General features: G+C 37.1%; 1 protein-coding gene across 3 annotated transcripts; it reads right to left on the bottom strand.

The window, feature by feature from the left end:
* Window positions 1-1543: 1543 nt before the first annotated feature.
* Window positions 1544-11283, bottom strand: LOC135585694 (histone acetyltransferase TAP1-like). Of its 3 annotated transcripts, none has more exons than XR_671771.3 (9): window positions 10972-11283; window positions 7959-8041; window positions 5287-5347; window positions 4362-4545; window positions 2863-2962; window positions 2662-2762; window positions 2414-2507; window positions 1716-1884; window positions 1544-1646 (listed from the first exon to the last, which is right to left on the bottom strand). XR_671771.3 is itself a non-coding variant. In XM_065110305.1 (8 exons), exons 1-8 carry the CDS (start codon window positions 11187-11189, stop codon window positions 1805-1807), a joined length of 921 nt encoding a protein of 306 aa, XP_064966377.1. In that variant the 5' UTR covers window positions 11190-11283; the 3' UTR covers window positions 1544-1804. The 3 variants fall into 3 exon arrangements, 1 of the variants encoding a protein (XP_064966377.1); XR_010487247.1 differs by having other exon boundaries at window positions 1544-1633; XM_065110305.1 differs by having other exon boundaries at window positions 1544-1884.
* Window positions 11284-11674: the final 391 nt, after the last annotated feature.

Here is an 11674-nt window from a genome sequence, read left to right as displayed (position 1 = left end):
AACATAAAGATTTTATATCAAATCCATGTGGCATGACTGATGGTTGGTACCGCCTTTAAAGAGAGGTCAAAATACGATAATGTTTCTCATAATTTTCTACATGGTTTGTTTTGAATCCTCTCACAGGAGACCGCCTCCCCCACTCCCCACCTTCCCACCATTGTCACCGGTTGTTGTGGACATTGTCCTCGAGTGCTTTTTGTTTATTTTCCTTTTGTTTCGCTTCCTCTTGGTGATTGGTGATGGGAGGAGAAGAGAATAAAGTAAAAAAAAAAAACAAAAAGAATAATATCGGTGTCACTTTTAGGTTGACCTAAATCTATTTCGTCGGCGAATTGATAAAAATCGGATATTTTGCCAGCAGCTTCGCATCATATTTACCATCCCGAGTTTTCAACTCTTTAGGTTACTTGCATTCTCGAACTGATTAATCTCTCATAGACTTGTGTGATGGATGGACTGATAGATATTAGATAGTCTCCGCATATCAGTTGCATGAAATATTTTTGGGGTGATAACAATCAAATTTTGGAGTAAATAAATTAAATAATAGTGCAGTCCCACCACAAAAATCAATTATTATTATTATTATTATTATTATTTATAATCTCCTTTTTTATCATTTATAATTTTATTTTAAAAATATTTCTAAACAACCTTGCAGCCTAAGACTTTTCTTTTCCTTTCCACCTTGACCCATTGGAATTAAAGATATCGAATAGCAATTTCTTTTTTTCAAAAAATGAGAGACCCGCAGCTTGTTTAACGTAATCAATCCTTCCAGCACTAATGGATCACATCTCGAAGAACACTCGCACTGGAAAAAAAAAAAAACATCAGCCAATGCACGATGCAGGACCCGCCGAAGGTCATACGCACAGATGCAACGCACTAAGCAATAATTACAAAAGAAAAGCTGCAATGAAATCTTTTGCTGCACAATCCATCCAGCTAATAATGCAAGACTCATATGCTATTTGTTTATGGAAGTCAACAATGAAAGTTCAAGAGTAACATCAACACTCGTACGGATTTTCATGTTTGGCTTTTCAGTAAATTCCATCCATCTAAAACAAAATAATCTAAAGAACGTTCTTAAGGAAACAAATAACATTAGGACCGCTTGCATGAGTGTAATGATGCACAGCATCAAAAGCCATGAAAAATAGCAAGACATACATGGAAGTCACCAGTTTTATAAGGCTTAAGTAATCACTATAGCAAACCTAAAACATTAAATCTATTAGTACTCCCAAGCATGGTCTGTAGTACCGGACCGTACCGCCCGGTACGGGCGGTACGTACCGGTCCGACAGGCTTCCGGTACGCGGACCGTATGTTACCGGTCCGACACTGTAGCAACACTGTAGTATACCGTACCGTACCGGTACTGAGCCCAGGTCGAAACTCTGGTACGGTACGGTATTGCGGACCTTGCTCCCAAGTATTTCTCAGGACGCTTCACATGTAATTAGCAAATATTCGGACTGGGACAATAGAACTGATTATCCACTTGGGTGTAAGAAAGATAAAAGGCATAATGGAACTATAACTCCCACCTCGTTTAGACATCTTTTTTGGGAACATTAACATCCATGCTGAATGTCTGTCAAAAAGACAGATCTCTAGCAATCTACACAATGAAGCTTCACCCGACATCATGAGAATGAATTTTAAAATAGCAAAATTAACTCAAACAACGTTCATATACTTACATAATTGTAATAGCACCATTACTTTCAGACAGCCCATGTAATTTCTAGTACCCAAAACACATTTAGAGACCATGGAGTCATCGGGATCACTAATATCTTGGGTACCAGAACATGCCCTTGATACCTTCAGGATCAGCTTCAAATCCCAAATTCTTGTAGAAATCCACCACTGCAGTTAATAACGGCATGACAACATAATGAATTTCAAAGTTTGTAGCATTATAAACAAAATGCCTGAAAAAATGCCATGCATGTGGTTATAAATGAAAGGAACACAGTACGATATCAGAAACCTCAAGACAAGATCCAAAATCATTGATGGTTACAACCTAAAAATAGCTATTTTTTCAAGGAGACCTCACATTTGAGTTCTTTCATGTATTATGGTTAAACAATTTAATAGTATTGGTCGTCTTTTTTATATTTCTTTTGACAAAATAATATTGGCAGTCAGGAAAGTTAAATCTTGCAGCAGTTGTTATTTAAACTAACATGTTATAAGTCAATATACCCAGAATCTGGAAGCTAAATAGCCACACATCAGGTGGAAACAGGAAATCCTTCATACTTATGCACATTCGTAGAAGCTAACTGAATGATGATAGATATCAACCAAGATGAAGTTTTGCAACACTTCTAGCTTGATAAATTTATGAACTGTACGCAAAAGATACCACTTGTGACCTTTTAACTAGTACCTTTATTATCTGCAAATAAAGTTATATTGCCAATATCTCTTTGCAGCAACACCCGGATTAGCTGCTCCACAAGTGCTTTACCTAGACCCTGCCCCTGAAAAAGCATCAAAGTTTCACAAGCTTTGTGCACATTACAAGGATTTTCCTAGGTAAATACATCCGAAACGAACAATGTAACTGCATATGAAGATTTTGACAAGATCTTCAGTTTTGTATTAACAAAATGAAAATATATGATTGTGCCTCACCTGATAGGAAGGATCAACAAGGACATCCCATATTGTCGCATTAAATGCGTGGTCAGAGGTGGCACGAGCCATGCCAATAAGTTGCTTCTGATCAATCCCCTCTGTGAAATATTTGATTGAAAAAATCACAATATAAAGTTGTTGTAAGTCTACAAACAAGCACAAGGTATCAGCTAAGTTGATTCTGAAAACAGCAAGTACCTGTGCCTGGAGACCTACTTATTAAATGAAGTGTAGCAACCAGATAACTATTTTTCAAAGATGCTGCTATTTTTGTTAGTGGTCTTCGGGGCCATCCTACCTGTCAGATCAAATTATAGGAAGAACAGGAAATATAACTAGTTAGTATAGCCAAACCAAGATAGTTGTTAAAAGCTTTGGTAAGACCTGGTGTATCTGATCCACCACCTATAATATCTCACCTCGTGTTTCTAGTTTAGATTTTTTTTTGTCTAAGTTTGGGCAAAAATAACCTAGTTTTCAATCTTTAGGTTCAAATCTTGAATAGATTTATAAGGACGTATCCAATACACAAAGCTCCTACCAATGTGGGGTCCGGGGAGAACTAATATCCAATACAAGAGGTTGTTTTTTGGCTCGAATCCTGCTTTCAAAGGCATAATCTTATCATTGTACCAAGTTTTGCCCTTAGTATTGTCTCATTATTTTTTATTCTCATTCTTTCATAATAAATTATTATAAATATTATAGGATTTTAAAAATATTTACACCTAAATTTAAGACAAAGTGAAATTTATAATTCTTATCATGGTTTATTTTGAAATATGTTAACATCTTCATAATTTTCATTCAAAATCATTGAAATTCTCATATTAATATTTTTATAATACATCCAAACATATTGTAAAATTGATATTTATTGTTAGTGAAAATTTCAATTAATTAAATAGAGTTACAATGTTTTTTTATTTGAGTTACAATGTTTTATTTTAGTGACAAAAATTCTAATGAGAATATTTGTTTGAATATAATTCTTTTTACTAAATAAAATAAATATTATAATATTTTTCAAAAATTATAGACCTAAATTTAAGGTTCCATAAAAAAATAAGGATTTGTCATCCTTTATTTTGAAATATGTCAAAATATTCTTAATTTTCATTCAAAATCACTTAAGAACTCTAAATAAAATATTTCATGAAACCTTAATACATATAATAAAGTTAATATTTAATATTTATGAGAATTTGAATTAATTAAGACTGAATTGCATTGTTTTGAATAGGGTTTCAGTGTTTTTAGTTCAATAAGAAAAATATCTTTTAACCCAATTAAAAACATTGTAACCGATTGGTTTATCATCGATTGAATGTTTGACTGATTTAGTTTAGCTGGGTTTAGCTGTTAGATATCAATAAGGGTATTTTTATTGTCTTGAAAGATAAGAGAAAAATGAAGGATGTTTTCTGAGAAAAACCCAAAACTTGGGTCTTTTCTTGGAAAATCAATGAATTTCTTATACGTTATGAAGTTCCAAATATCAAATAAAATGATAGCTATACTATGTTTATCTACAAAAAGTCAATGGCTTAAAAAGCAAGAGGGAAAATCACAATATTAGGTATTAGAAGCAATACACAGTTTATACTTTATACAGTATATAAGAAACAAAAAAATGAAAGAAAATTAAAAAGGGTTTATGTCTAGAACATAAAAATGAGACAATATTTTTTAAGTACCTTATCACATAAAGCTTGCACATCATATACATCAACGTCTCCAGCTGAAGAAAAGATGATCTGCTCAAATGTTCCGTCAGGTTGGGTCTTTTCAAGAAGCACTATATCTTGTGGAAAGGGGTCTTCTTCCATAAAAGTTGAAGGTGGCTCAACAACTTGTGTTGAGTTGTTATTCTTCAAGAAGCTGCATAATCAAATATGAGTTAGTTGAATATGCACTAAGTTCAAAGAAGCAGAATTTCACATGCAACATCATTTGCTATGTCAAGGAAGGTGATACCTCACAGTCCAACAATAAAAAATAAATAAATATAGCAATACAGTGGTTGTTGCCTACTTATGTATGCATGTTTGCAAATGTTGACATATGTCCCTAATATTTAACTAGGTATGTACAAGCACATTTAGCTCTGTACAAGAATAAATGTTGAACCCCTCCAGAGTTGCCTTAATTAAATATATATCTTTTTGAAACAACTTTCAGCATTACTCAAAACCCCTCAAAAGGAGACAGAGTGAAGCACCAAACATCATAAGCTAGCAATTAATAGAATATTAATTATCCTAGCCAGTAATTTTTCACTTGCCAACCAAACATGACTGCAAACAACCTCATTATTTCCCAGAAGATTAGTAAAACATGAAGAGGCTATATTGTTGATATAAGAATGTCTTGTTAAGATTGCAAGTAAAAAAAAAATACAAGTCAAATTGATCCAAAAATCTATTTTCCCAAATTGAAACATAAAACCATAGTGAAGATGAGTAACAAGTTATAGATTGCAATAAAATTTATTTGATTCCAGTAAAGTTTGAGAAGAATAAAGGAATTGAAAATTTAGCATATAACATCAAGTACGATGAGAATCCTCAAAAAACATATATAGATCTTATGAATGAAAAGTTAATGTACATTTTCAGTTACCCAGATTTAATGGAATCCCAAAAGCTAGCCCTCAAAGGCAGAACCATTGCCCTTCTTTTTGCTGCAAAACAAATATGTGCATCATTGATTCCTAGTGCCCAAAAAAAGGTAAAATGCTTTTAATATTGAAATTTAACATGGCAACAAAGATATGATACTAAAGAAACAACAAATTAGAATTGTATATCATGCCTATACAGAATTGCTATTGGATTTTGCTTTACTCTTCCTGGGCCAAGAAAAGAATTATGTGGATCAAAGTTGAAGTGTGAAACAATTCAAAGGTGTTCATCATGTTACCGCAATATACAAAGAAACAAGCCTCCATTACACTAAATTTCATTGATTTACAGACCTTTAAGTCTTGAACTTTCTTTAGATCTTGAAGAATGGTTCGAGACTTCGATTTGAAAATTAAAAAAAAAATGTTACCAAGAAAGAAGACTGATCAAGAAACAACATGAAAGTGGAATGAGGGAAAAATAGCTAATAAAAATGTTTAAGAAACCAAGAAACACTAAACAAATAACACAATAGATAAAATATTGATTGTATAAATTTGTCAGGACAAAGAAGTAAACAACACAGACATAAGCTTTTGGTCATATACTCTAATCAAAACTTTCTTCCTTGATAAATCATTTCTCTTTTTTAGAATCACAGTAACACTGAGAATCATATCATGAGTTCAACTGGACAAGTATCAGGCTTTCCAGTTTCCTAAAAGAATAATCAAATTGGTTTCACAATATGGCTTCCATGGAATTTCAAAGCTTGGTGGGATTTAGTTTCCTAGTACTAGTGGTATCGACTCATACAGTTTAGTCAGGCTATGAAACAACAATTATGCTGATCTCCCAGTTGGGTGGTCCTGCCCATGACTTAAGTGGTGAGACCCATGGGGGTTAATTAAAAAACCCTAACCCTAATCTTATATGAGTTAGATAAGAAAAACCTAAAAGATGGCCGTCATAGGAAAGAAAAGAGCTTTCATCTAGGAAGAAGAAAGATTTGATTATTGGTTAGTGAAATTGGTTCCGATTATCATGATTTTTTTTATGTTGATCTAGACACCATGCTGTTTAAATTGATCGGTGTAGATCTTTAAGGTTTCTTTTTCTGTTCAGTTTTTTCCCCTGGTTTCGTAAAACTCATCTAAATGTCTAGTTTTCATATGATATTGATATCCTCTAGTTACTCTAGAGAGAGTAACATTATAGTCCTATTATTTTATAGTGGAAGATTGATCTAGTTTGCTCGTGATTTTTTTCCTTCACGTTGAAGGACCTTTCCACATAAATCTTGTCTCGTGATTTACATAGTATTCTATCACTAATAGGATTGGCTTGCACTATTAGATTATTAACAATATATTTTATATTAAATTATATCTTATTTGATTCATATAAAGAGAAAAAAAGAATATTATAGTGTTTGTCGCTTCCGCATATTTAGGACTCTATATATAATCTTTTCCCAACACTCCCTTATGTGCATATTACCCCTCTTTTTCTTTTTCCAAAAAATAAGAAAATTATATAAGTTTAACTTGATACAAAAGGAGCCCTGGGAATCAAAGCTAGGTAAGACAAGCAAATTGGAAGGCCAGTTGCCTTCCAAAGAAAAACTTTGATCTCTTAGCAAAATTGGCTAACTAGTTAATTGGTTTGTTGCCCTACCTAAACACAAAGCACTTTGAAATCCATACATTGATTGAGAAAACATTCACAGTCCCTTACTAAATTTATGAGTTGTCATAGAGAGGATCACACTCTTTGTTGAGAATTTGACTACAGCCATAACATCTGATTCAATCAGAATTATTTATAAACCATTAGCTAAGGCCTGTTCAGTGCCCTCTCTGATTGCAATTAACTCCTAGAGCAAACGTTTCCCTTGCTGTATACATTTGCAGCCTGTCATAATACATCGACCATAGCTTAAACAAACCACAAAACCAGCACCACCACCAAAGTTTGGCTCCAGTATCCATCTATATTGATTTTACACCATCCAGCATCCGGAACTTGCCACTTAACCAAGACTTGCCTTATGTCTTTGGTCCCTTCAGATATGCATGAATTCAGAGTATACATCATAGTGGAAATCCTGTAGGGAACTAGAGGAGTGCATCAAAGGCCATTAAACAAGGCATCATCATGCACCTTCCAAGTCATCCAAAAAGGGTTAAGGATTAAAAGGGAAAATACAAAGAACAAAAAGACATCCCCCCTTTTAGGAGTCAAACCATAAAGAACAAAAGGACGAAAAGGAAAACAACTACTGTAATATGAAAAGGGAAGAAAATTACAATGCCAAGCCATGAGTTGTGAAGGCCCAAAGGTAGCATCACACTAAGTCACCAATAGTTTAACAATTGCATAGGAAGCAAATCACAGAACTTTAACCATATTACAGTAACAATATAAAGCCAAAGATAGTTTGACAACAACTGTTAATAAAGATACATATTTCTCTGCTAGCACAGGTAGTAATATAGGCGTGATTCTTTTGATTATGTAATATAGCAAAATTCATTCTGATTACAGAGTAAATACAAAAAACATACTAGTTTTAATTTTAAATGAGTAAAATATGCATAATTTACTTCGAATACAATGTGATTATAAATGTAAAAACCATTTGAGTGACTTAAAATGAAGGTGCTTAACCTGGAACGAACCCAGAGAGTCCATTATGAATCCAGCACTTGTTTGAAACTTGAAACCAGCAAGCAAGGTGATGAACCAAATATCTGAGATGGCCAAGATATGTAACAATAAGAAGACAATAGAATCATTATATCTTAAAAACCTTCATTCAGGAATTTAGCTTATCTGATTCCCAATGCCATATCATATAACACAGTCCATCTGAAGATTTATGTAACTTGAGAAGTCATATGCAATCAAACATATACCAGGATCACTAAAGCAATATTACAATTTTACATTTTGCACTTCAAATTCCAAGTAGCATTTTCAAGAAATGGTTAATAAATTTTCATAGTTCTTTAAGAGGTAATATCACACTTATAGTAGAATGTAGATATTTTATATTTTTCTCAATAAAGAAGTGATATATCATGCATTAGATAATTCCATCCTCAATATAGAAATGATATATCATGTGTAGGATAATTCCAAGCCTAGAGAGTGAGCCTTGGTTCAATGGGAAGCGACATGGGTTCAGGTCACTAGAACAGCCTCTTTGTGTATTTAGATGTAAGGTTGCATATATTGATCCTTCTCAGACCTCGTAGTAACGACCTGCAAACTTGCATAAATGCAGTGTAAACAATTGCAATTGCTAAGTCCTAAATTTCTATACTTGCAACTAAAACTAAATAAATAGTTAGGGATATTACATCTTGTTTTTGGTGGTGGCAATTAAAAAATGAGATCATATCAAGTTATTTGCACCTAATAAGTTAAAAAAATCCGTCAGGGCAGAGGGAGGACTTGAAGCTCACCAAGGCAGGAGGAATCAAAATCTGCCATGGTGGAGGAAGGACTTGAAGCTCGCCAGAGCGAAAGAAGGACTCAAAATCTATCACGACGGAGGAAGGACTAGAAACCCACTACGACGGAGGCACAAACCGAATGTGCACGAGACGCATGAGTCGAAAAAACCAGACTTGCGTGAGAAGAAATCTGCCATAGCGAAGGCACAGGCCAAATGTGCTCAAGACGAGTGAGTCGAAAAAACCCGACCTGCGTGAGAAGAAATCCACTATGGCAGAGGCACAGGCCAAATATGCCCGAGACGTATATGTCGGGCAAACTTGACCCACATGAGAAGAAATCTGCCTCAACAGAGGCACATGCTAAAATGTGCCCGAGACGCGTGAGTCGGGAAAACCCGACCTGCGTGAGAAAAAATCTGCCATGACGGAGGCACAGTCCAAATGTGCCCGAGACGAGTGAGTTGGAAAAACCCGACCCGTATGAGAAGAAATCCGCGACGGTAGAGGCACGAGTCAAATGTGCTCGAAACACATGAGTCGGGAAAACACGACCCGTGTGAGAAGAAATTTGCCACAACGAAGGCACATGAGTCGAGAAAACACATGAGTCAAATTTGCCACAACGAAGGCACATGTCGAATGTGCACGAGACACGAGTTGGGAAAACCCGACCCGTGTCAGAAAACACCCATCACGGCGGAGGCACAGGACAAATGTGCCCTATATGCGTTAGTTAGGAAAACCCGACCCGCGTAAGAAGAAATCCGTCACGGCGGAGGCATAGGCCAAATGTGCTCAAGACGTGTGATTTGGGAAAACTCAACTCGCGTGAGAAGAAATCCACCACAGCGGAGGCACAGTCCAAATGTGCCAGAGACGCATGAGTCAGTAAAACCCATATGAGAAGAAATCCACCACGGCGGAGGCATGAGCCAAATGTGCCCGAGACACGTGTGTTGGAAAAACCTAACCCACGTGAGAAGAAATCTACCACGGTAGAGGCACAGACTGAATGTGACTGAAACGCGTGAGCCGAAAAAACCTGACTCATGTAAGAAAAAATCTATCATAACGGAGGCATAAGCCAAATATGCTCGAGACGCATGAGTTGAGAAACCAAACCTCCACCGTCGTGCGAGGTGTGGAGGTCGGGACACCCGACCCCTGCCTCCGCCCGAGACATGGAGGTTAGGATGCTCGCACGGAGGTCGGGCGAGGCGTGGAGGTCGAGCCGCTTGACCCCCACCTCTGCTTGAGATGTGGAGGTCAGGAGGCCCGACCTCCGCCTCCACCAAAGGCGCGAATGTCGAGAAGCATCGCACGAGGCATTTGTCGGGAAAACCCGACCCATAAGAGGAGATCTCGAATGATCTCGTATCGGATGAATTAAATGCTACACTTTAAACCCCTCTCATAAGAGCCCCGAAGCGCACCTTTGAGGAGATAAATGATAGGGAATATACTAATAGTCAGTCCGACAATTAATCACCATTTGCAAGCCATCGTGAAAGAAAAAGGTCCAAGTCACCCTCCATCCATCTGCCCGTGTGGACATAAAACCAAGACAGACAATTCGGGACTATCTCCCCCTTGTCGCCCATGTGAAAAAAAGGCCAAGAGGAGGGACATTGGAGCGGTTATAGATTGTCTCCTCCAAGATCAGGTATAAAAGCTAATCCCTGATGTTACACCAGGGGAGCTCTCTTCCCAAAAGAAAAATCCACACCCACTAAGAGACCTCGATCGTTAACTTAAGCGTTAGAGGGATTGGGTTAGAAAATTTCCTCCGACCTTGGTCTTAGTGCAAGTGGTGCCTCCGAAGCTCAACACTTCCATCTCGAAGCCACCTCAGACACTCCTGTGCCCTCAAGTTTAGACCATGTCGGGTTGACTTACACGTCGATAATAATTTCCTAGTAGTCTGCAAATTTTTTTTTTTTTTCGAATTATGCATCTTGTCAACGGTTCCAATGGCTCACCGGGGCAGCCAATTAAATAAAACATAGGTTACTGAAATTGTTTGGAAATCCCCTTTCATGCTACCAAACTGAGGTGATTAAAAGGGATTGGAGCACAATACTGAGTCAAAAGCCGAAAGCCTCAGAATCTAATGCTCTTCTGTACGTGGATTGATAAACAAAATTCAGAGCAGCAAAATTGAAAGAGGACAGAACTAATAAGTGGAATATTGCTAAGCGAAAGAGGAGAGAAAAGCTTACGTAGGAGGAGGCGAAGGGATGGAAGCGCCGAAAGGCATGGTTCGTTCTGTGTTTATGTGCCCTAAACAACGCCTTATTCTTCTTAGTTTGATTCCTCCTATTTTTGTTGTAATTGTAAATGGGTGTCTCGCAAGAGAGCGAGGGAGAGATATGAGATAAGGAGATGGAGAGTGAGGGGAGAAGACGAGGGATTCCAGACACTTCACAGCAGGCACCATCAATCGATTATCGACCGCTTCAGTGCGTCATCTGCGTCGATCACGCGTTGCGCTGCGCGCACGAGAGACGTGATTTGCGGCTCCTGCTGCGAGGAGAGGGAAGGATGGAACCGATTCGGTGAAATATTTGGGCCCCCACCAGCAGATAAGACATCGGCCGAGTCCAGCGGCCACACTCCATGTTGGATAACCAACGTCGGATTCGTATGCGAGGAGCAAGTCTGGTTGTCACGATCTGGACCGTAACATTGCAGAACCTTAGATCAGGCCTGGCAAATCGGATGGGTCTTATCGTGGTACCGAGTCGAGTATCCGAGTTGACTCTAGTTTACTATGTCGATCGAATGGGCCTACTCTCGCATTTCTCCGTATATGCTCGAGCCCATATAAGTCAATCATAATCATATTATTTTATAAAATCTTTCATTGAAAAAATATATATAGATATCTTGCAATGTATGATTACCATTTCTAAGGTTAATGTA

The sequence above is a fragment of the Musa acuminata genome, chromosome BXJ2-5, assembly GCF_036884655.1.
Source record: "Musa acuminata AAA Group cultivar baxijiao chromosome BXJ2-5, Cavendish_Baxijiao_AAA, whole genome shotgun sequence".
In the NCBI taxonomy this organism is placed as follows: domain Eukaryota; kingdom Viridiplantae; phylum Streptophyta; class Magnoliopsida; order Zingiberales; family Musaceae; genus Musa; species Musa acuminata.
Note: the sequence above shows the minus strand (reverse complement) of the source record. Positions and strands in the feature narration are given on the sequence as shown.

What these genes read in the sequence shown, in the direction of transcription:
- LOC135585694 (XM_065110305.1), bottom strand. Translation starts at nt 11,189, where the DNA reads ATGGTGCCTGCTGTGAAGTGTCTGGAATCCCTCGTCTTCTCCCCTCAC. An exon ending in TGCAAGCTTTATGTGATAAG is followed by an intron (nt 2,963 to 4,361) that starts GTACTTAAAAAA and finishes TTGATCTGACAG; the next exon opens with GTAGGATGGCCCCGAAGACC. An exon ending in TTTATTTGCAGATAATAAAG is followed by an intron (nt 1,885 to 2,413) that starts GTACTAGTTAAA and finishes TATTAACTGCAG; the next exon opens with TGGTGGATTTCTACAAGAAT.